The sequence below is a fragment of the Colias croceus genome, chromosome 17, assembly GCF_905220415.1.
Source record: "Colias croceus chromosome 17, ilColCroc2.1".
Lineage (NCBI taxonomy): Eukaryota > Metazoa > Arthropoda > Insecta > Lepidoptera > Pieridae > Colias > Colias croceus.
In genome coordinates this window covers 5,751,806-5,779,752 of record NC_059553.1, presented here as the reverse complement: position 1 = coordinate 5,779,752, position 27,947 = coordinate 5,751,806, and the positions used below count along the sequence as shown (strand labels likewise).

At 32.4% G+C, this 27,947-nt stretch overlaps 3 protein-coding genes across 3 annotated transcripts in view; 2 read left to right on the top strand and 1 right to left on the bottom strand.

The window, feature by feature from the left end:
• Positions 1 to 326: 326 nt before the first annotated feature.
• Positions 327 to 7,170, bottom strand: LOC123699031 (leptin receptor gene-related protein). Its single transcript, XM_045645887.1, has 4 exons — positions 6,948 to 7,170; positions 6,237 to 6,312; positions 1,955 to 2,141; positions 327 to 1,633 (listed from the first exon to the last, which is right to left on the bottom strand). The coding sequence occupies exons 1-4, from the start codon at positions 6,961 to 6,963 to the stop codon at positions 1,520 to 1,522; spliced, it is 393 nt and encodes a 130-aa protein (XP_045501843.1). The 5' UTR covers positions 6,964 to 7,170; the 3' UTR covers positions 327 to 1,519.
• A 2,229-nt stretch (positions 7,171 to 9,399) lies between these two features.
• Positions 9,400 to 14,869, top strand: LOC123699077 (DNA-directed RNA polymerases I, II, and III subunit RPABC1). The gene is made up of 6 exons (XM_045645944.1): positions 9,400 to 9,570; positions 9,718 to 9,806; positions 11,483 to 11,661; positions 12,337 to 12,499; positions 14,391 to 14,469; positions 14,765 to 14,869. The coding sequence occupies exons 1-6, from the start codon at positions 9,514 to 9,516 to the stop codon at positions 14,828 to 14,830; spliced, it is 633 nt and encodes a 210-aa protein (XP_045501900.1). The 5' UTR covers positions 9,400 to 9,513; the 3' UTR covers positions 14,831 to 14,869.
• Positions 14,870 to 16,706: 1,837 nt separating this feature from the next.
• Positions 16,707 to 27,947, top strand: part of LOC123699022 — a 69,556-nt gene continuing 58,315 nt past the window's right edge. The window contains exon 1 of the mRNA XM_045645877.1: positions 16,707 to 16,873. The gene's annotated coding sequence lies outside the window, so the exon portion shown is untranslated. The remainder of the gene's footprint in view (positions 16,874 to 27,947) is intronic.

Here is a 27,947-nt window from a genome sequence, read left to right as displayed (position 1 = left end):
AAATGTTGGTAAAATGGCGTATGTGAGGTTTAGTTTAACCATAGAGTTTAACAGACAGACAAAATGAAATGAAATAATTAAATAATAGTTTTATTGATGTCATTTTATACCATTTTGTTCCTTCCCAAGTTTTAGTAGTCTACATCTTTTTCAAATTTCATTAAAATCAATTCAGTAATTTAGTCGTAATTTATTTATTTATTTTATTTATAAAAGGAACCTAATTCTGGTATCAAGCAGTTCGTCGATCATGGAGCAACTATGAAATATAAAACTATACCTACATTAAACCTAAAAAATCTGTGGGTTATAAATAAAAAGCTTCATTTACAAAGATTTGGTTAGATATTTATTGTGACCAGGATTCAATAACATTAAGCTAAAAACCATTATTCAAAGCGTTGATTTTTTCTTCGAGATTAGCTAATTTCTTCAATTCGCTCGAGTTTCCAGCATGTATCTACAGTTCGATTCAAACATAAATAGCGGCTCGGAAGTTAGATGCAGGTGCGAGTGCGGACCTGTGCGCGTCCCAAAACGTCCCGCTAATATCTAAAATTGTTTTCTGCGCATCGAATCGTACGATGTCCGAGCCGCCATTATGTACTGGCGCCGTACTGTACCATTCTTTCACTCGTGAATCACAAATTTCTTATTTACATGCTTATCTTACAACACTGATCGCCGTCGGTAAATACATAATGTTTTTGATCTAAGGCAGATGAAAATTTAATTAACTTATCAAAAACAGTACCAGTATAATGTTATTGTTTTAGCGTTTTATTGACAAATGAACCATTGTTTTTTTTTTCTTTTTACGTATGTACAAAAATCATAACACAGGAATGTAATTTTGAAGACATACAAATATAATATGTATCAATCAAAAGACATTAAACTTAAATATTTTTAGATTTTAGTATAAAATTACATGTACTTTCACCAAAGATAAATAAAAATTTTCATCATGTATTTAATATTATTTTCTTTATAGCAACTATAAATAATATACTATTAAACTAATGTTTTTTTTAGTAATTATATAAAAGCATATCTCACAGTGAAGATGTGCCTAAAGATGTAAGCAAAATGTAATCAACGTACAAAATATAAATATAAAAACAATACTGTACTTTGAAATATTAATTTATAATTTATATACACCCAAATTTAAGCAGTTAACAACATTCGATTTATTTGGTAATTAGTTATTGGTTACCTATAGTTTTTAATTAATTTACGAGTAACATTTTTGTAAAAAAATACACAGGTTCCGTTTCTTACACTAATTAAGTGACATTTTTTTGAAATTTAAAAAATAATCATCTTAAAACATTCATAAATAAAATTGGGTATAGATTTTTAAATTACACAGAAGTAAATAAAACTCTAAGTCCTAACATCAGTATCATTAATTCACTCTTATAATAAAGGATTAACACAACATAATATCTTATACAAAAAATCTGCCTCGTGAATGTCTTTTCCCAAGTGAATGTTGCGAAACATTCTAGATTTCTCACCACATTGCATAATCAGAATCGTCCATATCAAAGATCGTGAAGAATCCGAGAATAGTGAGGTAAACTATAATGTTACCTGCTAAAGTCAAATAACAGGCTCCCCACATAATCTGAAAGTAAAAAATGCATTGATTATTATTTATTTACAAATAAGTTCTGGTTATGAAAAGTTCTGAAGCATTATTATTCATTACTATAAAAAAGTATATAAATATAAAGTATTCAGACCACGTCAATGCTCTATAACCATTAATTTTTATCAGTTAGCTGTTAGGTAATAAAATGCAGTTATCAGAACGATGTTCAAAACATACAAATTTAGCTTCAAAAAACACACTAAAGTGAACTGAACTGTATAATGTATATGAATGCATTATATCGGTCGAAATAAAGTTACTTAGTATATTATGTACTTTTGAAAAAAAACTCACTGTTGACGCGCGGGCTAAAACAATGGGCAGTGCAAAGGAGCTCACAAGGATCCCCATAGTTATAAATATAGCTGTCTCCATGCACGGTGAGTTTGTACCACCTGCGCTGTCCGTGTGGCGCCGAGCTATCATCGTCGGTATTGGGCATAGAATGTAAAATAGTACTACGAAAAATGGCCACCATAGTCTGAAAAACACAATTTGTTTATTAGTTAACTAGTGGCTTGTCTCGGCCTCACCCTATTAAAACTAGGAAATAGGGCGACCGACGGCTTGAAGCCGCGACCGCGCGGTGAACTATGGACAATCATTCACTGCCGTAAACGGACTGCTCGAGCAGTTAACGGCTGAGCTACGTACACGGACAGCTCGAGCGGTCGGTCGTTGACTGCTCAAGCTGTCCGTTTAGGGCAGTGAATGATTGTCCATAGTTCACCGCGCGGTCGCGGCTTCAAGCCGTCCGCGTCGGTCTCAACTGCTTGAAGCGGTCTCTGTACAGTTGCCCATTACCTATGTTACTTGGTAAAGATGTAGATTTCAAATGGAGAGAAGTTTTTAATATCAATTTTTTATTTGAATCATAACATATATAGTATATATAAGTTAATATATTAAGCATAGGGGAGGTTAGAAATAGCAACTAGTATATAAGTTGTATTGTCTTGTGTTCACCCTATTTTTGTGCAATAAACGCTTAACAGTCAACTTGAGTTTCATTACAATATGACCTGCATAAGAACATTAAGACATATAACAAAAAACCGCTCTTAACAAAAATTCCACTAGAATAATAATTAAAGAGTGCATATAAATTGAAACTGAAACATACATCAAATTACATAAAAGAACTATTGGTGTTCAAAGAAAATCAACCATAATGTCAAAAAAATATGGTTCAATATTCTTTACACAACTCATGAGATAATACTGATTCATGTAATGCATGGAAGAGAAAGCTATGCACCAGTTTTTTTATACCTACTTATAATTTCAATAACATACTATGAATTCCTTTGTGTATTAATACTATGGGAATAGGCATGACGACAGTATCCATAAATGATCGTATTAGTGTTTTTAAGGGAAAATGTATAATAAATAACTTCAATATAGTGACTTAAAAATCTTAAAAACACTAAGATTAATGAGATTATCAATAAAATAAAACATTGAAATTCTGCAGTTGGCCATTTTGACTAAAACACGCGTGACGTCACGCTTAAGTAAACAACTCACGTCAGATGTATTTTGTTGTTATGAATATGTTGAGAATACGCATTTTTATTTATTTTCTATTGTTTCACGTATGCTTTATCGTCTCAGAATAGAAATATAATTGCGAATTCACGAATAGGTGGTTTCGGGGTTCTCCGTACCAACTTTATACAATCATTTCTTATTATTTTCTCGCTTGAAATAATTACTAACAAATTTTTGAGCATTATTTTAATGTGGATTCACACTGCAATACTGCACACCACTTATAAACTTTGAAATTCGTTTCTATAACACATATTAAATATATATTTTTTTAATTTTCTTCGCAATGCATACAAATAATTACGTATTTACTAAAGAGTGACGTCACGCTTACGCCATGACACCTGCGAGCTGTTTTGTCACAGTTGATAAATATTTTTTGAAAAATGGCTTTTATCTTCGTTAAATTTAAGTATATTACCGAAATATAAGGTTTTTCTTGTATAGTAAACGTATACACACATTATGGAAGAGGATTTCAAAATCTTTCGTCATGCCTATTATCTTGAAAATAGATAAAAGATTCTTGTAGATTGTTGACATTTGTTATCACTTTTATATAAGTATCATTTATGCAAATCTCTCATCATTGACTCTTATGGAATTTGATATTTTTGGTTTCATGGCATTGAAATGCTTAATTTTTTTAAAGAAAGAATAGAAACTCATGATCGGAATTTTATAGATAAAAAATAAATATTTATACTTAATTTTTTTTTTCATAGAATATCATTCTATAAAGTTTGAATGTTTACTGTTGTAAACATTTACAAAATTTACAACAGTAAACATTTACAACATTTACAACAGTAAACATTCAAACTTTATAGAATGAAGGTGCAGAAAAAGGCCCTAGAAGTAAATACACTTATATACCACGTCAAGAGCTTTGTTGTTGACATAGTTTTATTGATGTTAACTTAAGAATAATCAATGGAATTTATTATTGAATTTAAAGTGTTTTAATTGTTATTTGTTTGTTGTAGAATGTAGTCAGGATATTACTCATTATATAGGTAATTGATATTATTTTTGAATAATCTGAATAAATGTCCGACATTAAGTGCACGAAAGTAGTGCAGATTCAACCTATGTTCTATATAAGTTAATATATTAAGCATAGGGGAGGTTAGAAATAGCAACTAGTATATAAGTTGTATTGTCTTGTGTTCACCCTATTTTTGTGCAATAAACGCTTAACAGTCAACTTGAGTTTCATTACAATATGACCTGCATAAGAACATTAAGACATATAACAAAAAACCGCTCTTAACAAAAATTCCACTAGAATAATAATTAAAGAGTGCATATAAATTGAAACTGAAACATACATCAAATTACATAAAAGAACTATTGGTGTTCAAAGAAAATCAACCATAATGTCAAAAAAATATGGTTCAATATTCTTTACACAACTCATGAGATAATACTGATTCATGTAATGCATGGAAGAGAAAGCTATGCACCAGTTTTTTTATACCTACTTATAATTTCAATAACATACTATGAATTCCTTTGTGTATTAATACTATGGGAATAGGCATGACGACAGTATCCATAAATGATCGTATTAGTGTTTTTAAGGGAAAATGTATAATAAATAACTTCAATATAGTGACTTAAAAATCTTAAAAACACTAAGATTAATGAGATTATCAATAAAATAAAACATTGAAATTCTGCAGTTGGCCATTTTGACTAAAACACGCGTGACGTCACGCTTAAGTAAACAACTCACGTCAGATGTATTTTGTTGTTATGAATATGTTGAGAATACGCATTTTTATTTATTTTCTATTGTTTCACGTATGCTTTATCGTCTCAGAATAGAAATATAATTGCGAATTCACGAATAGGTGGTTTCGGGGTTCTCCGTACCAACTTTATACAATCATTTCTTATTATTTTCTCGCTTGAAATAATTACTAACAAATTTTTGAGCATTATTTTAATGTGGATTCACACTGCAATACTGCACACCACTTATAAACTTTGAAATTCGTTTCTATAACACATATTAAATATATATTTTTTTAATTTTCTTCGCAATGCATACAAATAATTACGTATTTACTAAAGAGTGACGTCACGCTTACGCCATGACACCTGCGAGCTGTTTTGTCACAGTTGATAAATATTTTTTGAAAAATGGCTTTTATCTTCGTTAAATTTAAGTATATTACCGAAATATAAGGTTTTTCTTGTATAGTAAACGTATACACACATTATGGAAGAGGATTTCAAAATCTTTCGTCATGCCTATTATCTTGAAAATAGATAAAAGATTCTTGTAGATTGTTGACATTTGTTATCACTTTTATATAAGTATCATTTATGCAAATCTCTCATCATTGACTCTTATGGAATTTGATATTTTTGGTTTCATGGCATTGAAATGCTTAATTTTTTTAAAGAAAGAATAGAAACTCATGATCGGAATTTTATAGATAAAAAATAAATATTTATACTTAATTTTTTTTTTTCATAGAATATCATTCTATAAAGTTTGAATGTTTACTGTTGTAAACATTTACAAAATTTACAACAGTAAACATTTACAACATTTACAACAGTAAACATTCAAACTTTATAGAATGAAGGTGCAGAAAAAGGCCCTAGAAGTAAATACACTTATATACCACGTCAAGAGCTTTGTTGTTGACATAGTTTTATTGATGTTAACTTAAGAATAATCAATGGAATTTATTATTGAATTTAAAGTGTTTTAATTGTTATTTGTTTGTTGTAGAATGTAGTCAGGATATTACTCATTATATAGGTAATTGATATTATTTTTGAATAATCTGAATAAATGTCCGACATTAAGTGCACGAAAGTAGTGCAGATTCAACCTATGTTCTATATTATGTGTTATTGACCAAATTTTAAAAGATTCACATAGAAATTAAGAATAATTCAGTGAAAAAAGTATCAGTCAAGAAAAGTTAATCTATAAATAACCACTAAGATAAATGTTGAGTGGGAGTCTTCATATTGTAGAATAATTTAATAAATGACTTACTTGTATTGTGGTAAGGCACATGCTAATATAACAAATGTCATCCCAATTGAACCAGCAAATGCTAGCGACACCAGCCTGAAATTAAAAATGTGAAAATTTTATAGATTTAAGTAATAAATTAGGTATACCTATGTTATGTTGAAAAGTCAGACAAAAATATAATAACTTAGAATGTAATGCTCTATATGTTAATCAATATTAAATTAGAAGTAAAGATTAATAAACAATAAGGAATCATATTCAAACCAAAACATTGCACAATAAAGTTAAATAAAATTCAAATTGTATAATATTATTGTTATATATAATTAAAACACCATTCATTTCCAAAATTAAAAATAAAATAATGAAAAGGAAAGATTTTACTTCTTTGAAAAATCAATATTTGCAATATTTAAAAATAGCTACAAGCACAGACTAATCTACAAGTATCAATTAATTCATGAATATTTTTCTAACAAAATATTGTTCCCACAAGTAAATTACAATATTGTAAAGGTCTAATCGAGGTTGTATAATGTACCTATTACACTTACCCTTTAGTTAGTCCAAAGTATTACATGAAACAAAAGAAAATGTAAAATTAGATTTGATATTAGAAATCCCGAAATGGAATGTTTGAAAAGTTGTTTTCAAATATTATGATTATGACTCATTTTTCGTGAATGTAACGAAAGCATCGACAAAGTTTAATATCTTAAAATAACATACCTTTAATTCCAGCCATTGTAACTTTTTCTAGTATTTTTTGTGAAGAAACCTTTGCAATTTGTTTATTTAACACGGGCTGTTTTCTAAATTTTGTCAATATCACAACACAGATCACAAATTACAAATAAAGTTGAGTAGATAATAAAGAATGTTCAATGATGTTCAATTACCTATTACATTTTATACCTAGGTACGTTGTTCTGCAAAATATATGGGTCTAAATTTCACTTTTCAGCTGTCAAGTGTCAACTTATTTGTATTTTTTTATAGTCTGTTCGTAGCAAATAGAAATGACACAGATTTTATTATATTATGTTCTATGGTCTACATTACCCACACAGTCATGCACTCACGAAATATCCTGCATATTTTTAATTCATTATTTATAACAAAAATTAAGAACCAAAACTACTTATCACCCCTTTCTAACTGCATTTAAAATTGCAGACAAAAAAAGTATCATCAAAATCAGCTCACGCAGTCGAAAGTTGGGAAACACTCTCCTTTTTAAAGTGAGACTTTTATTACATCGTCTCAAACTTTTTGGTCTGTGTAGCGCATGTCGCGTGAGGCACGATACGTACGATAATTATCGTACAAATACGATAATTTTTAGTTAAATGTCTCTATTGTGAAAAAAAGTTTCACTTTTACCGTGGTTTCATAAAACCACACAACATTTTTTTTTTGGAAGTAGAATATAGTGTACGTACCAAGCACAATTTTTTTAGTACTGGCGAGACTGTTATATACTAAAGCTGCGTACAGACCGGCCAAACGAACGCCAACGAACGGGTTTCGTTAACCTTCGTTGCTGCAATCTGGACGGCTTAGCGAATGCCAACGATCGCTCGTTGGCGTGTGCCGGCGATCCGAAGCGTGGCGGTAACATCAAAGAAATCGAGATATTTGGTCGAACTCTGTTTGGACGGTCACCGAAGGCCAACGAACGAACGCTCAGTTGAAGCAAGAGAGCGTAGCGTGTAGACGTCCAATTTGATAATTACATACTTGGATATTTCTCGCCACTTAGATCATGGAGAAAAACAAAGAATGGAGTAACGACGATATGTTTTTATTAATAGATTTGTATAAAGAGAAGCCGTGTCTTTGGGATCCAACAAATCCTCGGGCCTGAGGGGGCCTCGCAATTTTTTTTTATTATTTAAAATTTAGTTCATTTTTATTTCTTTTCATTATAAAACACTTGCGCGATTTAAATGAGTGAGTTTCTCGAAAACTAGAAGGCCGATTGGGATGATTCTTTTTTTGTTCGTTTATGTAACGTTGAACTTAGGGAAGAGTGGAAGTTTCATCAAAATCGGTTCAGCAGTTTTTTGCGATGAGCACTTTACGAGCAGAATTTAATTACATAAATTATATAAATTGCGAATGAAAGAAAAAAGAACCGGAATCAAGTGCCAACGAACGTACGTTCAAGCACTAAATGTATTTGGATGTATTAACGAACTCCAACGAGCGTGCGGAAGCCAACGCTAGCGAACGATAAATATCCATCGTTGGGCGTTCGTTGGGCCGGTCTGTACGCACCATAAGAGCAATAAACCTAGGTTTATTGCTCTGAGGTTAGTATACAGGGTGTCCCAAAAAGTAGTGATGAACGGAAGCTGGGAGGTAGAGGACCTAGAGGGCTATCCGAATCACCCCCATGTATGTATTTGCTGACGACGAGAGAGATGAGACTGCCACAATTTGGACGAAATAGCCCGATAATTCATAGTAGCAAAAGAAACTATTAAAAATGATAAAAGGGCATACAGACATTTAAAAGACAACTTTTTACGGTGATGTCGCACTTACATTAAGCAACAGCGGGGTCATTTTAAAAAATTCTGGTAATTAAACACCTTGTTATTGGTTTTAATTTGTTTTTATTAATCATCATGTTAATTCAATTTTTGCACTTACCACATTTAGATTTCAATTTTTCGATTGAAGCCTTCTGAATATTAAATTGAAATTTTCAGGGTAGTTACCTGATAGATAGAGCAAGTTTTTAAAAGCAAAACGGAAAACTTTTTTTATGTGATTTTATTTTTTTACGGGCCCTTGAAGTGGTGAACATACTGGGTAATTTTATCTTTCTTGGCATTTAATTCTTTTTTTTATTCCATTCACAGGTCTGACGATAGTAAATGTTACCATACTGAATTGGCCTATCTTTCAGCTTAGCACAAAAAAAAATCAAGCATCTAGCGCAATAATTGACGTCACCATGAGTGAAAATATCATCGTACTCGGCGATAGGTGAAAAATTGAAAAAAACGTCATAACTCCGAAAATACAAAAAACCGCATAACATACATGGGGGTGATTCGGATAGCCCTTTAGGTCCTCTACCTCCCTAGCTTCCGTTCATCACTACTTTTTGGGACATGTCAAATGACAACTGCCAATGTCAAATTTAACTTAGAAGTTAGAGTGTTTGAGTTTGAGTGCTGTGATGTGAATTATTTGAGTAGGTATTTAAGCGTCGCTAATTATTAAACAAATTAATTAAAACATTTATATAAATAGTTTACAAGTAATAGTTAATATATAAAAGATGGATGACGATGCGGAAACTTATAAGTTATGGCGAATTCGTAAGACTGTTATGCAGGTATGTTTTATAGGTTATAGTTGTTGTTTATGTTGCATTTCACGTTTTATTGAGTTATGTATTTATGGCTTTGATAACTTTAACACTAATTTACACAGTATAACATCGTACTAATAACACCACTAATTTATTTTTTTTATTTTACAGCTTTGTCACGACAGGGGCTATCTTGTAACTCAAGATGAATTAGATCAGTCACTGGATCATTTTAAAGAACAGTTTGGTGATAAGCCAAGGTATGGAATCATTTGCAAATTATAGTAAACATCTTCCAATGTGACTACACATAGTGTAATTCAATCACTTAAATGACTATTAAAATCCATAAAAAATTATAGATTTATACAACTTCTAGCTGTTAGCTGCGGCTTCATGGGAATACCATGTTTGAATGTGGTAAAAAGTAGCCTATATATACCTATACTGACTTAAAGTAGGAACTCTAAGACACATCATACCATAAAATCATGACATCTTAGATTATTAACAAAATATATAACACTAGCTTTCCGCCTACGGCTTCGCCCGCGTTTTCAAAGAAAAACCCGCATAGTTCCCGTTCCGGTGGGATTTCCGGGATAAAACCTAGCCTATGTTACTCGTGGATAATGTAGCTTTCGAATGGTGAAAGAATTTTTAAAATCGGTGCAGTAGTTTATTACAAACAAACAAACAAACAAACAAAGTTTTCCTCTTTATAATATTAGTGTAGATAGGAGCTTTGTTTAACTGAGCCAAATGCTTAAGTGTCACTTCCCTATAGTGTGCTATTTCATAACAAGAAGTAAATTTAATATTTACATACCCACATGAAGTTTTGTTGTTTCTGATACATTTCTCTCGAGAATGTTCTTTTTGACTTTCTCCTCTAAAGTCTGCATTTTATGTTATGGTTTTTATAACAAGTGATTTTATGTTGAATTTTGTGAAATTGTTTGTTATTATAAGTGATTTGACATAAAAAATGACATTATAATAAGTTGACCTTGGTTGACATCAAAGTCTTTTGTTTAAAAAAAAATCACCTTTCATTGAAATTGTTTTGAACACAGATAAGTAATTAAAATATATTAGCTACCATGTGATTACCACCTTAAATTAATTTCAATAAATGAATTTGACTGTGAGATTTGAAATTATCAATCAATAAAATATTTCTATTCAGCATTAGTTATTGATGAATTCGGTATACTTAAGCAAAACTTACTTACATAATTGTTATGATTTTGCTATACAAATATTTAAATGTGCAGATTTGGAATAATATACGTAGTGCCAGCTTCTCCTTTTTATCATAGAGTGACTCGACGCCGGGCCGGTCTCCACCCTTATGTCATCGATATCCCACCCATACGCACTAAGCGTTTCGCTTCTTCCTTTCTTATGCATACTAGTAAGGAGTGGAACAATCTTCCGGCTTCCGTTTTTCCCAAAAACTACAATCTGGATTTATTCAAGAGAAATGTGAATAGATACTTATTAGGCATACATGCTCCATTCACAACAAGCAACAGCGACAAGCGTGGTCTAACGCTTGTCGCTTTCCATCAGGCGAAGCGATGGTCAAATGCTTGCCTAATCCTAACTTAAAAAAAAGTGCATTATTGCATGGTATTATTTATAAAATAATAGCTTACCGCCGGCGGCTTCGCTCGCTTTGCCTAAAACCTAATAAATTATATACTAAAACCTTCTTCTTGAATCACTCTATCTATTAAAAAAACTGCATCAAAATCCGTTGCGTAGTTTTAAAGATTTCAGCATACAAAGGGACATAGGGACAGAGAAAGCGACTATGTTTTATACTATGTAGTGAATTTATAAAATAAGTCATGATAAAAAGGAAAAGAAAAAAAGATATTCAAGTACCTAGTACCTAGTACTTTACTAATATAATCAATTCTTATTTTAGTGAGAAGAGGCCAGCTCGCAGTGATTTAATTGTACTCGTAGCCCATAATGACGATCCAACAGACCAGATGTTTGTTTTCTTCCCTGACGAAGCTAAAATTGGTATTAAAACAATCAAAACTTATTGTACGAGAATGCAAGAGGAAAATATACATAGAGCTATTGTTGTTGTCCAAGCAGGTGAGATTTGTTGCGACATAGCATTTTAGATGGGGTTGGGTTTTAAACTGGTGTTCAACTGGATCATGATTCCACTACGAAAAAATTCTGCAAACTACCTTAACACTTTAAGCTAGCACTACCTATATTGATTTGAATTTGTAATACATTGAAAAAGGTATTAAAAATTGCATATATTCCTTTGACATTAGTGGCATTATAAACTTCCTGCTTTCGAAATACATATTTTAAGAGAAGGCAACCTAAATTTTATGTGAATTTGCATTAATATTCTGAAACAGTTACACATACAATCAAAATACAAAGAAAAATACCCAATAAATCAATTTAGTATATGATTTATTGGGTCTTTTTCTTTCCATGTGTAAGACGTAATTGTAACATTTTCGCTTGATTCATTTTTTATTCAAAAATTATGTTTTTTTGAGGATTATTAATTTTTTTTTAATATTCACTTGGACTTTATCTCTTAAATAAATATAAACAGTAAGAAATAATACTTTAGTAAAAACGAAATAAGAATAGAGACTTATGAGATTTAGTTTCGAGCTCGAACGCGATCAAAGAGCGCACTATTACGGCTGTGTTAGCGTCTAGCACCGTAGCGGTCTAACCGGTCTCTCAGTGCCAGAAATTATTTTAGAGTGCCTGGTCTTAATATCTCCTTCTTTTTAGGTATGACTCCATCAGCGAAACAGTCCCTAGTGGATATGGCGCCTAAATATATTTTGGAACAATTCCTTGAATCTGAACTGCTCATCAATATAACTGAACATGAACTGGTGCCGGAACATATTGTGCTGACTCCCGATGAGAAGCAGGAACTACTAGCGAGATAGTATCCTTTTTAAAAACATCTTTATTATGTGTATTCTATGATTTCAGTGTATTATATGTACTTATATAGATTTTTTGAAGCGAAACTTCTATAGACGCGTTGAGAGTAAAATGTCAAAGTCGTCTCATGGCAATACCGTCACGTCATGGATTATGGCGCTGATTTTGGTATATTTGAATCTTGCCCGAGAAGTTTCACTTTTAACATATGGCGTTATTTTTTTATGACAAGACTAATAATATATATACAGGGTGTAATCGTTAAGTGTGCACAGGCGATTATTCCGTAACTATTACAGATATCAAAAAACTTTAAACTGATATCGAAAGTATTTAACCTAATGAGTAAAATGGCCATAATAAATTTTTTAAGAATAAAACGAGAAATATCTAAAAAATTAACTTGAAACCCTCCCATACATTTAGTATGAGATACGAATATCCCATGTTCATGGGTTGATCCAAAAGTAATGATAATCAATATTCATCATCATCATCATCATCATCATCAGCCCATATACGTTCCCACTGCTGGGACACGGGCCTCCTATGAGGTATGAGGAGGCCTCGTATCTCATACTAAATGTATGGGAGGGTTTCAAGTTAATCAATATTAAACAAGGTCATTACAGTTGTAATAATTATGTAGTTCTCTAGGTAGTCTTCTAACTAGAAAATATACTTCAATATATTTTTTCCTAAACTTAAAAAAAAAAACTTTGACTTCATCCACAAAAACCCCTCCACGCGGCCATTACTTCGCTGTCGTCTTAAAATAATTTATTGCTAAGAAAGTGTTTCTTGTGCCGAGGAAAGAGATAAAAGTAAATAGGAGCTAGATCTAAAAAATAGGGTAGGTGTTCAAGCATTTGGAATGCCGATTTTTGAATGGCAGCCATCGCAACTGACGCTTTGTGATCTGGTGCGTTGTCTTGGTGAAACAGCGTTCAGGTCCGCAGTTTGCCATGTCTCTTTTCCTTACTAACCTACCGCAATCTTTTAATTTGGTCTGTTTAGTAAGAGCCCAATAAAGTGGCTACCTTTTTAAAATATTCCACCATAATTATTTCTTCAGCGTCCCAAAAACTACCGCTTTAATCTAACCTACTGATTTTCACTTTGAATTTCTTCATCGTCACTTTGGAAGCTCGCATCCAGGACATTGATTGTTTTTTTGGTTTCAGCATAAACATTGTGAACTCGGGTAACGTCCATGATCACAAAACGTGACAAAAAATTATCCTGATATCATTAAAAATTTAGAAATTTACCCTCTACATGTCGAATCGTTGTTTCTTCTTTTCGTCGGGAAACATTCTGGCACGCACGGTTCACATTCAAATTAATGTTAATAATTGGAAACGTGGCCTGTTGATACGATTTTTTTGTGATTACTTAGTGAATACATGAGCAAGCAAAAAACATTTGTTTTATATTTTTATGTGCACAGGAAATACCCAATTATCATTACTTTTGGATCAACCTAGTACATTTAATATGAAAGATTTTAGCTTTTTCTTTCTTTTTTTGGTTTTCTGCTTTAATTACTTCGCAAATTTGAAGGGAAGTTCATTTAGAAACTGTAAATAGAGCTCCTCATTGTATTTCACAATGAGGACATCACTTCGAAAATCTGCTATGAATACAAAATGTATGGGAAATAAAATGTATGGGAGCGTTTAATGTAACATTTTTGGATATTTCTCGTTTTATTTTTAAAAATTTATTATGGCCATTTTACTCATTAGGTTAAGTACTTTCGATATCAGTTTAAAGTTTTTTGGTATCTGCAATAGTTACGGAATAATCGCTTGTGCACACTTAACGATTACACCCTGTATATTAATTAACACACATTTTTATTTACGATAATTATTTTAACTCAAATACAGTAAACTAAAAGAAAACATGTTGATGAGAATACAAGCAGGTGATCCCGTGGCAAGATACTTTGGACTGAAAAGAGGACAGGTATTTATTTATTTATAAGATATTTTTTCGAAAAAAAAAAATAAGTATCATAATACAATGCGAAAAGCAGTTTCTATTCCTAATTTGATAAAAAAAATAGATGGCGTGGTTTTTGCAAACGTTAGAAATTCATACTGTTAATTTTCAGTTAATTGTAATTTTTACGATTTAAGTCAATTCAATCACCGGTATAAGAAATAGGATTCGTTATGACTTTTTATTACGTTTTTCCTTTGTATCTTTAATTATGTCATTAATTTTAATGTTCGATTTTAAATTGGTTTCATTGTTACAGGTGGTTAAAATTATAAGATCTTCGGAAACGGCTGGAAGATATATTTCTTATAGATTAGTTTGTTAAGTGTAATTTTATTAATAAATTCCAATTTTTACTTTTAAACGTCTTTCCTTTCCTACAAGTATCATTTAACGTTATTTTATATATTTTAATGGATTTGGTTACCTGCTAATAAAATTTTTGGTTTATCAGTGGTCAATCATAAAATGTAATGTAAATTATTTAGGGGGCGTCCATATATTACGTGAGGTTTTTTTTGAACCAATTTTTATTTAATTAACCTTTATATCAATTTATATTATTAGTTTTAAGTGAAGTGCTTCAAAATTGTATGGAAAATCGAGTCAAAAAATAAGTTTCTATTTCTTGGCATCTAAATCCATTAAAGTGGGGCGATTTGTGTGTTCGTGATAATCAAAAGAATATTAAGCAATCAGTGTATACGTTCGTTAAGACTTGTTATAATTGCTTTATTTACATTCGTTATATTACCCATAACATTCTTAGAATAAGACAGTTAAATGGATACAAAAATTAAGGTTTATAAATAAAACAGTAATAACAAAAACTGGCTTCAAACAATTACTGAACACGTGAAAGTAGGGGAGAGGGGGGCATTACGGGGACGCGGGGCACGACGGGGCCATCCACACTTACAGAAAACTATACGGTCTAGATGTGTTTTGTTTTCGCTAATAGGTAGCCAATTTGTATCTCTCTTAAGTCTGAAAGTGACCGGCGAAAGGCTGCGCACGTTTGATTTTTAATAGGAAAAACGATTTTCAACGTAATTTCATGTAATTTTGAGTGACTATGAATACGCTTATAAAATGGTAAGTGTTTATGTTGCTACTATCATGTATTTACTTTGTTATTGCAGATAAGTTATTTATTGATATGTTTTGAACAAAAATACTCTAACCCTCACTCATTTTATTTGATTTTTTATTTAAAATAATGTGAGAATTGGGGCATAACGGGGACATGGCTACGGGGTACGATGGGGTATCCCGTTATGTTAGAAAAAACGAGAACAATTTAAGAGAACGAAGAAATGTTCTAATCCAAATGACCCCAAGTTAAAGAAGAACTCTAAGAAACAGAAGACCCAAAAAGACTCTTCTGAAGAGAATACCGACGAGGATACCATGTGCATGTACTGCCTTGACGGGAACCACACTATTTAAGGTCTTCGGAAGGTTGGGTGGCTTGTCAATTATGTGGACGGTGGGCTCATATATCTTGTGCTGGTGTAGATGACGACAATACAGAAGAAATCCACATGTGCTTGTATTGTGACGCAAAATAAATACGTACCCCATTCTGCCCCTACCCTGGGGCACGATGGGGTTTTCATAATAGTTTCAAAAAATAAAAATTATAACGTGATATGATTATTTACATCACCAAATTCTATGCCAAATGATAGTTTAATAAGTAACCAAAGTGTTGTGATTCATTTTAATTAATAAATACATTGCGTTGATCATGTTACTGTGTATTTTCCTTAACGTCCCCATTATGCCCCCCTCTCCCCTACTCACCAAAAACTTTCAGTGAAATTATACAATTTCAAGCGAAACTTATGAGGCCGTTTAACATTAAATCAATTTTACTAATGAACGCCATTAAGCTTTCCGATCGCAGCCAATTAAGTGCCGGCACCTGCGTAACAAATCATGAATTCTTTAAAACCTCCATGGTAATGCGTTACGTCTAAAAACGCGTGTAAATTACTAGATGGTCATGCTGCTTGACAAGCAAGGTTGCGCAATCTTAGCCTATGCACATCTTTCGGCATAATATTATGCTTGAGTGTAGAGTAGTAGTGTGCCCAACTTTCGTGAAATACCATAACAATAATATGTAACATTACCACGCAAACGCGTCAGGCACGCGATCTAGCGCATCGGTTCACAAGTCTTACGCGCACCGTAGTTTGCGCACGTCGCAAAAATTAGTGCATTATTGGAGCATTTGCGGCGCGTTTGTAGTGATCATTGTAAAGGGATTTCACGCTTTTCATGTTTGCCTTTATTGTAGCGCAATTTGTGTTTAATGGATGAACGCTTTAATTAAAAAGACACGCTCTGAAGTTTATGATTGGTAAGTATTTGGAGTAATTTAAATTTAAAATAACCGCTCTTACTTTTTCTTCTTCTAATTTCTGTTACAATGTCAAATAAATGATGATCATTTGAACATAGGTAATAAAGAATATTATGATGATGACTTTAAATAAGTCACAGTATTTGTAGTTTATATAATATAAGATAGATCATATTGATTGTAGGACATCAAAATATGTTAAAAAAAATAGTTCCGGAAAATCTAGGCGTATCCTAATTTTACTTAGGGATTCTATAAAATTTAATTTATTTGTTTATAGATACCTGTTATATTGATACCTTTATTTGTTATAAAACTAGTCTTAGTTTACAACGAATTAAAATTCCATTACACAGTGAAATGTACTAGGTACGAATAATAATGAGAAGATCTTAAAATTAACTAGTTTTAACATTATGTTGTGTGCTGTTTGCATAATATTATACTTATGTTTCACTATTATTGTTTTAACAACCGCATATAATTATTAATTATTATTAATTGAATATAAACAAACATAATGATAGACAATTGACGACCGGTTGGCGTAGTAGTTACTGAATCGTGAATATCACAGCAAAGGGTGTGTAATATACCTAATACCTATATTTACAATAATTGTAATTATTAAGCCTATTAATGCTTGTATAGTCTATTAATTATTAAGCCTATTAATCACAGCTATTAATGCTTGTGTAGTCTAGCACGTACCTATATTTACGTAGTTTCGTTTGGGACAACATAGATGGCGTTGTGGGTAATTAATGTGATTCAAATTCAATAACTCAAGCGTAATAAAAAATTATCTGTAAATTGTTCTAAGTTTATATGAAAAAAAAAAAGTTTTATTAGAGTTTCATTTAATTTGGAAGAACTTACGATGGTAGATAATAGATATATAGTTATCAAATTTCGGCCGGTATGTTTCACAAGTCATGCCATAGGTACCTGATGAGCCATAATAATTAATAAATTATTCCATAAAACATCAAACAATTTTTTTAATTGAACATAATTTTTACCGGTATCAATTTTATGTTACTTCTTTGAATGTATATATAATGTTTGTTTATGCAATTAAAAAATTCAGGTTGATAGACTAACATATATATCATTCCTTATCTCGCCTCTTGTTAGACAAAATAATTAATTTATAAGCCCGTTTGTCTGGTTTTAATGAAAAAATCTAGACTTTTGCCATTCTATCAATAAATAACTGCAAGACAGCTAATCGACGTCCCCCGCGAATAATCCGGTAATGGCCTATTACGGGGTTCTTCATGTTATGCGTTTTTCGGCATCTAGAAGTTAAAATACACCATGTAATTTTTTTTCAGAATTTTTCTATCTTTATTTACGAAGATATGAAAAACTACGCGTATATTCCATAAAATAACATTAAAATGTATTTTAAACGAATAATATGGTTTTAGATCTTTACGAAAAATAATATCAATATGATTTGACAGTAAACATTGTTACGATATTATTCAGGTAAATAGTTTTCTACATTATTTAAGTAAGTGCTAGTACAGGCTTATTCGGGGTTTTATTATGAAATCGATTTCCAGCTACATTCATTACGGAGTGCAAATGCAAGGTATTTTTTTAAACACTCTTTCTATTACTGAGCAAATGATTTAGAAAAAATTAAAAGAGATGAAAGTTTGATAGATAATCGAGGCAGGCATCAGAATAGACCACATCGAAACCTTCATCTTCATCTTCATTAGATGCTGGTCGTCCGACTCAGGTTCTACCTGCTGTCCAAAATAAGCCACCATCAGTATGGCTTCATGCCACAGAGGAGCCCCGAGGACGCCCTCTATAGACTAGTGAGCCACATCAGAAATAAGAGGGAGGAGAAGAAGATTTCTGTTGTGGTATCTCTGGACATAGAAGGAGCCTTCGACAGCGCCTGGTGGCCAGCCAGGTGCCAGCCAGGTGCGGTTAAAGTTGGGTGTCCGGGGAACGTAAGGCGGGTGATCAGCAGCTACCTGAGTGGAAGAGGTGTGAAAGTTAGGTATGCGGGTGTGGAAGTGAGTAGAGAGACCAACAAGGGGTGCGTGTAGGGTTCCATAGGTGGGCCGCTCCTGTGGGACCTCTTGCTGAATCCTCTGCTATGGATGTTAGAGGAGATGGATGTGTTTTGTCAGGCTTTTGCCGACGACATTGTGCTAGTGTTTGATGGAGATACTGCTTTAGAAGTAGAGACGAAGGCAAACTGCACATTGAGGAAAATTGACGAATAGGGTGTCAGAAATAAACTAAAATTCGCGCCACACAAGACATGTGCCCTGTTCTCGACACGAAAATTAAAATTTGACAGGCCACGACTTGTAATGGGGACATCCAATATTTCGAAAGTATTAAGATACTGGGCCTTACTATTGATGGCGGCCTGACATTCAACACCCACGTCGGAAGCGTTTGCAAAAAGGCAATCGCCCGTTATAAGCTATTAGCAAGAGCAGCTAGAGTAAGTTGGGGGCTTAACCCCCAAGTAGTTAAGACTCTATATATCGCAGTTATAGAACCGACTATCTTGTATGCATCAGCAGCGTGGGCACCCACAGCGGAAAAGAAGGGGGTACAATAGAAAGAGGCTTAACACCGTTCAACGGGGTTTTGCCCAGAAGATCTGCAGAGCATATCGGACTGTCTCCCTGAACTCTGCGATGCTGTTGGCTGGGATTCTCCCTCTTGATCTCAGGATACTCGAAGCTTCGAGGCTTTATGAGATCAAGAGGGGTGTGTCGCACCCGGCGGTGTTGAGGGACAGGGAGGTGGAACGAATGGCACCCGCGATTGAGGACCCACATCCGGCAGAGCAGGTAGAGCTGGGGTTCGGCTTGGTAGATGAGGACACCTATGCCAACGTGGTTAACAGCCATGTCCACAGGGTCTATACGGACGGCAGCAAGATTTAGGGTCGAGTCGGAGCCGCCCTTTCCGTATGGAAAGGTGAGGCCGAGACAAAGGCCATTTAGCTTGCGTTGCCACCGTATTGTACCGTCTATCAGGCTGAGCTCCTAGCGCTCAGAAGAGCAGTAGACATAGCCTGCAAGAGTAGAGCGGCAAAGGTCAGTGTCCTCAGCGACTCCAGATTGGCGCTCCAGGCGGTTACCCTGAGTTCCTCTCATCCCCTGGCTATGCAAACACGGGCGGCCCTCCGAAAAACTGCATTGCAGAGGCGGGTGGTCTCCCTGTTTTGGATTAAGGCGCACGCAGGGGTTAAGGGGAACGAACGGGCAGACGAGTTAGCCAAGGAGGCCGCTCTGGGGTTGAGGAGGAAACCGGATTACGATCTGTGTCCTGTTTCATTCGTCAAGCGTATTTTGAGACAGGATACGATCAGCGAATGGGATAGGAGATACGATGTAGGAGGAACGGCCGGAGTCACGAAGCTCTTTTTCCCAAGCGCTGCTGCTGCATACAAAGTAGTCGGAAAAATAGACATCACACACCACACCATACAAGTACTGACTGGTCACGGCGGATTCGCCTTCTGTGAGATTCTGATGAGGATTCTGATTAAATTTTTAACTGTAATAGGACCATACTCCATAGTATAATTTTCATGATTGTGTAATCATGTGTAATAGTCGTGTCTTCAGTGCAGTGTCTGTTTTTTTATGATAATAATAACTATCGTGTTTTGTGAAACAATCCAAAGTTGTTTCATTTACTAAAATGTCCTGTATTTCATAAAATATACTATAATAATCATCAAATAATACTTAAGTAAACTATTCGAATAAACAGTAATAGTTATAACAATAAAATATACGTTACTGTTAAACAATCGAATAACCTAATAATAGATTTTTACAAATGTTCAGTATACAAAACAAATAACACGAATATTAGCGCAACAAGATTTTACTGTTGCCGTCGAAAATATAAATTTACACGAACAATATCGTAAGTGACATTACTGACCAGAGCTTGACCTACACTAGTATAGTAAAATGCATCCAGCTTAATTATAACGAAGCCCTTGGGACTACTTAAATTTTGTTGAAATAACCAGATAGCTGAAAAAATTAGCTTCCATATGCGATATTAAAAGTCTCTGTTACTTGTTGTTTAATGGAGTTATTAAGGAAAAATGGTTTTTTATTTTTCCTGAACATTTACACTTTTACGATTACCGGATTATTCGCGGGGGGCATCGGCTTATATTTAATTAACGACAGCAACGCATACGGATACCTTATCTGCATCTGTGTAAATCGATTCCGTCGCTTGTTTCTAGTTTTACTCATTAGAAAAAACTGTGGAAAAAACATAATGAAAAATGTGAAATCACTTGACATGTACCAAATGAAAAAACATATCATTTTAGCATCGATTGGTCACGAATTTCGAGTTAGAAAGTCGGAAATTCGTGATGATAGTCCGTGGATGCTTTGAATATTTAAATCGGACCGGTTGCCGCAAAATAATTAGGTAAGTTCGTCTGTTTATTAACTGAGCTATATGATATTTAAATTTGTGGTTAGAGAACGTGACTGTATGACGTTATTTCATATAAATCAGAGATTAATGTGGCTGACCCAGCGTTAGATTAGCGGCATCACAGCTGTTTTTTGTGCCGTGTAACTGATTATTCTATGCAGTGAATTAGACTTCAGACGATGCTACTATAATTCATAATTTATCGTAAAATATTTACCTTCATAATTTCTAGCCTTGCTAGAATAAATCATATTGTACGACATTATTTCCAGAGATTCGAATCTCAGCATACAGTTTTCAGGCCCCGATTTGAATACTACGATCAAATAACATTAATGTGCATTAACCAAATAAGCTTATCAAATTTATTATTAAATAGAAATTCAACAAACAAATAGTAGAATTTAAAAAGTAATTGCTTTAATGAGTTCGTAGTGGGTAAAAATTAATTAAAGTTCGATAGAACGTAATTATAAGTCGTTTAGATCCACCATGCGATATCTTGAAGGTTCTTAATTAATAACTTTACCTAAGTCACATTTTAAGATCTATAGCATTATGATCACATGTCTGAATCGTATATATCCTTTAGTTTATATTACCTACATAGTTATTGCAATAAATAATGTTTGAAATTATTTTATAAAAAAAAATGTAGAGTACATACCTATTATAAAAATATTAGAAGGACGATATACTTACCATAAAATTTTTTCTTCATTTATATAAAGCTTAAATTGAACAAAATAATACACCCAATAATTGTCATAATATTATAATAATACATATTTGTTAGAAATAAACTCAAGTGTTTAATAAAGTGTGCGTGTAAAGCACTTGATCCTTCGAGCCGGATTTTAAATTTTACAAAGTTTGTAGCTCCACGTAAAAAATTAACGAAAGAATTTTTTTTGAATATGAATTTGAATTCATTAAAAATCCTTAGCTCTAAGTGTCTTTTTCACAAAGCCGTAGAATATGTACTTAATTTCACTAATACTTAACAACTTGGCACGATTCTTAATTGTTCCGTCTGTTCTTACCGACACCTTTCGTTTAATTATCGGATATAATGCATATTAATTGCAGCATTTTAGCAATTATGTCAATTATACATCGATGTTTATATTTTCACTCGCGATTTCTTCTCTACAGTTTTTAAGGAAGCCAATTATAAACACCCAATATTGTTTTTATTAGAAATTTTCCGTAGTGTGGCGAATTTTGAGTTTGGTTTTAACTCTCTCTCTCTCTGAAGTTATTGGATTATCTTATCGACAACGGACTACTTAAATATATTGTCATTGTAATTTTATGCTTAGGTACAAACATTGTTTTTTAACTAATAAACTGCTTATTTTCCTTTATTTCCTTACACAAGTGGTATTTAAAGAATGTGGATGTTATGTTACTTACAAGTTAACGTTTAACAAACATTTTGTAAAAATTAATTTACACTTAAAATATGGAAATTATCTTAGCTTATCTAACAATCAAATCTTGAACCGTTATGGAAGACGTAAGATTATTTAAAACGGATAAAGTAAACACGTATGTTTAAAATTTTAAGACCGTTACAGTCTACGAATAAATTATAAATTTACAGTAGCTTCAGTGAATAACAATTTCATAGCTATTGCTACAATTAACTAAATAATAGAATCTTTAAATATGAAGTTTCTATACAATATGATATTCAAGAATTCAATTATCTATGTATTCAAAAGGTATAGGTAAGTATTTATAATCAAAAAGATTTGGAACAAATTTAAAATTATATTATCAAATTTATTATTTAAAATGAACAAATGTCTACATAGTTACCTACATACCTACTTGATTACTTGATAGACACTAATGCATCTCGTTTTTCATTGTCGATATCTATAAATTGAATATCTACGAATTTAACAACGCGGCAACGCCTGATTAATTGCGCTATATCAAATAACTTACAAAATCATCAGGGCTCTCAATCACAACTACATTCTTGGCTCACGTTTCCCATCGAATTTCTAAAAAATGCAACAAATCCGAATATATTATCTGTGAGATATCAACTGTTCGTCGATACAAGTTTTTTTGAAATATTTTAATTGCATTTTTAGAAATTCGATATCATGGCTTTCTTTTCCTATAATTTGTGATAGAACTGTCTCAAAAGCTATTATTGCATTATTCATATATAGTCTTAATTGCCATTACACTAATCTCTGTATGCAAAATCATCTAAGATGTTTTGCACGTACAAATTTTCAAGTCTACTAATTCTTGTTTCATCAATATTGACATGCTATGCGCGGCGGGCAGTCACCGTGAAAATAATGAATAAGCCATAAATTGGAATCTGTAGATCATCCAGTATAATTGAGGAAAAACAAGCTAAAGATATGCGATGTAAGCGAACGTGGAAACAAACGATTTCTTTGTGCGCTCAATGAGTTTATTGTCTAATTAAAGGTGCTACGTAATTGCTACGGGGAAATGTTTTACATTAAATTTTATAAGCCGGGAGCCCTTTTTATTTTAACTGGATCAAACCACTCTTATCGGAAGGTTTATGTTAGTAACCTAGGTATAATGTTTCTCCTTTAGATTGTAAACTACTTACAACTTAATTTTCAGTTCAAAAATGATATTGCTTCATTTAATATGTATTAGTTACAAAGTCTCGGAAAAGTTTAACTTTATTTTCACCAAATAAACAATTTTTAAAATAAATAAATTTGAAAATATATTAAAAGGCATCATCAATCTATACAACATTAGGAAACGCTCTAAAGTAGCCCATTTCATTTTATGATATGCTCTAATAATAATTCTATTTATCCTAAGGGCACTGTCTCGAAAGCTTGCTGAGCCTCGCTGTGGTGACTTACCTACTTGTTTATTATTATTATTTAAGCCTTAAGCTATTCAGCAGACTAGTCTTAGTTAATGCTTTTACATACCGATTTATTTTGTTTGATTGTTATACCAATATAAGATATACTGGTATAAGAACCTATACGCAAACAGATTTAGCCTACATTTTGTTTATAGTAAGCCTAACAAAACAAAATATAAATATAGTAACAACACAAGCATAATTCAGTAGCTCCACTTTATTTAGATTTTTATTACAATAAACTATATAGTTACTACCTACTACTATAAAATGCAAATACCTACTAACACCTATAATAAAATGCAGTTCCATCAAAAGGTAACAATACAAAGTATAATTTATATAAATTTATTTTTATAAACTGAAAATGTTACAACTGTGAAGTTTTAACACTTTGAATACATTGTGCACACATATTTAAACTATCATCTGTAGAATTCAACGCGATGATCATAATAAATAATTAATGTATATTTTACATGCAATATTGTTAATTGGTTGCTTTTAATGTTATCTTTGTGTATTTGTAATGAATTTTTAACATTTGATTTCATTCTTACCCAACAAATTACTGGGTAAATTATTATTAGGTAGTATTTAATTTGTGATAGGTTCAGGTTTCGTTCTGTTAATTAAATGTTTCTCTATCTAATCAACAGGTGGGGTAATAACTTAATTGAAGTTTTAATTTTAGGTCTAAAGACTTAAACTTAATGAGTTCTTTTGATATTAATTACGTGTTTTTTAAAAACAAGTAATTTTTGATAAATTCTCGTTTCTCACTGTATGCGACTCACTGTATTTATTGTCTTTTACTAAATTTGTCATTTTGTATGTTTATTGCATATTTATTTGTTAGAAATTAAAAATTGTCGAGCTCGACTGCAAATACCTGTTACTTTCATAATGCATTAGTAACTTTCTTGAAACGTCGATTAGAATAAATATATATTTAAATGCAATGTAAATAATACGAGGGTCGTTGACATATTGTAGCTTAATTTTTCAAGAAGATTTAAGATTTATATAAGTGCGACACAAGTCCGTAACAGTTTTATAGTGTCCAAATTAATATTCACAATATTTTTTTTGCATACCCACCAAGTATACCATTCATTTTTAGGTCTAAATGTGACTTATCACATTGCCCCAAAAAGAAACAAAATTTCAAACCGCAACAAACTCTAATATAATTTGAGTTCAACAAAGTTAAACAAAGCATTATAAAGGCAATTTATAAGTGAGGAATTGTAACAATATTCGGTAAATAACCGCGTTGACCGCCTTGGTTATCAGAGCGATTGTACACCTAATGGCAGAGTTGTGATTGAACGTCGGAGACACTGTGGTTTAAACAGATAACGTACCATACTTTCTATGCAAGTATTCCGACGAAATGGAGATGGATTTATCTTTTTTCTATGTAATGACGATTCCAATGACGGTTTCCTGAGTGTTGTATATGTAGGCTTCATTATGTGCCTCGCAATATTCACACTAGGTTTGAGGTCTCGAGCAAACGTAGATGTGAAGGTTTTTTGCGCACGTATTTAAATATACATGATTCATTCATGTACAATGTACATAATATATTCGTTGTACGTATGCTGTAGGTATGTTATATAGAAGTTTATATTCTAATGCATATACATTTGACATTTTTTGCAAAAAAACCAATAGATACTTTAGTAGATATCTATTGTATCTAGCACGAACGTAGCAGGCGTCCATAAGCCTAAAATAAGTAGAGATGATTCTTTATTATACCAGTTATTTAGAGCTCCAAACGAAACATTTCATAAAGAAGAAAATTACTAGATTACTTGCAAAATATTCGCAGTCGATGCTTTACAATCTGTAATAAGTGAGCCCTTTGAGCTATTGTCTACTTGATAGCTGAGACGAACAACTTATTGCTGACAACATTATAATTTTATAAAACTTTCTGTGTAGTAACTTTACTATAATAAAAATAAGACTTACAAAATACCTAATATAGGTACTTACCTATATTAGGTATATTAGTATTTAGGTCATTCGATTACATGCTAATTAACTCTCTTAACAACGTTACTACGATCGCTATTAATTGCTATTTGCTAATCAATATTCCCGACTATGAATAATAATATTTGCACAAATCCAAAATTAATTATCAATAATATCTCATAACAAGATAGCCAAAACGAGAATTTTATGGATCGCAATTAAACGATCATAGATACTCAGACGTAATAAAATGAAATAATTAAAAATCTACTGCTCATCAATAGTAATTTGTGTATTTGAATACTAATCCTCGACTTTCACTGCATTTCATAACACTTTTCCCCGGCTCGATTTCCGGGGCGGATGTTATGATTCAGTTGGTACGTTATTGGAGTCAAATACTTGGTTTATAAACAAGTTATTTGAGTGATTTTAAACGTGGATTGCTGAACAAAACCGTATCGGTTCTGGCGAAGCAATTACTTCCTAAAATACCTTGATGTTTCCGTCGCATTATAATAATTATACTCTTCGTGAATCGTGACACATGACAAGTGGCGCTAGACGCTATCTAACAACATAGACGATATTAAAAATATTCTGCTGCGTGTAGTACTATTATTATAGATAACCGAATTATCCTTTTTATAAACCCATTGAGCCCCAAGTGGCCCGATCGGTTCACGACACAAAAGATTTTCTATTGTGTCTGTGGTTCCGGGACCTGAGTTATTATCTACAATTAAACTCTACATTGGAACAATTTGTTGTTTGGTTCTATACTTAAATAATGTTGCCTTTTTTAAACACGACTACATTAAAGTATAAATAATAGATACGAACTTAGGTATATCTTATTTCATGAGAAAATGTGCGTAGCCATATTTTTTGTTCCCGCGAGCAATTTTACAACATTACAATAGAAACCCCGTTGAGTGATTTGAACGCGCCTGCTTAATTCATGGGTAATAAATATTTAAATAATAATAATAAAACTAGATACACAATACATTAGCTTATCAAAACTATCTTACTGTTATTGTGTGGGCGTTAGATGCCCGAATTTCGGACTCCCATGTGACCAGTATAATTTTAATGACGATACTTATCAATAGGCTCACAAAAGACTTTACATTCTTTTGATTTTTTTTGTTTTTTTGTTTTTTTTTTTTATCAGATAACAAATGCCAATACAACATTACATACGATCCATAATATTTGATGTAGGAAATATTAGAACCAGCTGAAACATTTCTTTTTCCTTCCTCATAATGCCTTTTACAGAGAATTTTGAAAAAGCGCTTCTCTAATCACTAAGTGCGACTAAATTAACATAGTAAAATTATCAGGTCCAACTATAAAATATTGCTTCTTTTAAGATTATCCTTGTTTATTTTTAATAAATCAAAAATAAACGTAAGATGTACTTAAATGATGGACAGCGGTCATAAAACAGGATTGAAATATCTTTCCTGTTTGGCGGCTTATTAAAGTTTCAAGTTTTAAGGACGCTGTCACAAATCTGCGTTACTCAAATTTAGGTATCTAACGTCGCCACGTGGTTCGCGGGAACATCGCGCTCACGTAAACATAGCGCATTCCATTTTATAGACCATCTTCATACTTGATATTATTTTTTTTTATATTTTTATTGAAATTGATTCCAGAAGATTACTGGGAACTTTAAAAATTCATTTTGTTACTATTATTAGTAGGTACGATCCTTATAAGTAT

Coding starts and splice junctions, on each gene's coding strand:
- LOC123699031 (XM_045645887.1), bottom strand. Junction 2,142..6,236: donor TGTGCCTTACCACAATACAA/GTAAGTCATTTA, acceptor TGTGTTTTTCAG/ACTATGGTGGCCATTTTTCG. Junction 1,634..1,954: donor TTTTAGCCCGCGCGTCAACA/GTGAGTTTTTTT, acceptor TTTTACTTTCAG/ATTATGTGGGGAGCCTGTTA.
- LOC123699077 (XM_045645944.1), top strand. CDS start 9,514: ATGGATGACGATGCGGAAACTTATAAGTTATGGCGAATTCGTAAGACT. Junction 9,571..9,717: donor TTCGTAAGACTGTTATGCAG/GTATGTTTTATA, acceptor TTTATTTTACAG/CTTTGTCACGACAGGGGCTA. Junction 9,807..11,482: donor CAGTTTGGTGATAAGCCAAG/GTATGGAATCAT, acceptor TTCTTATTTTAG/TGAGAAGAGGCCAGCTCGCA.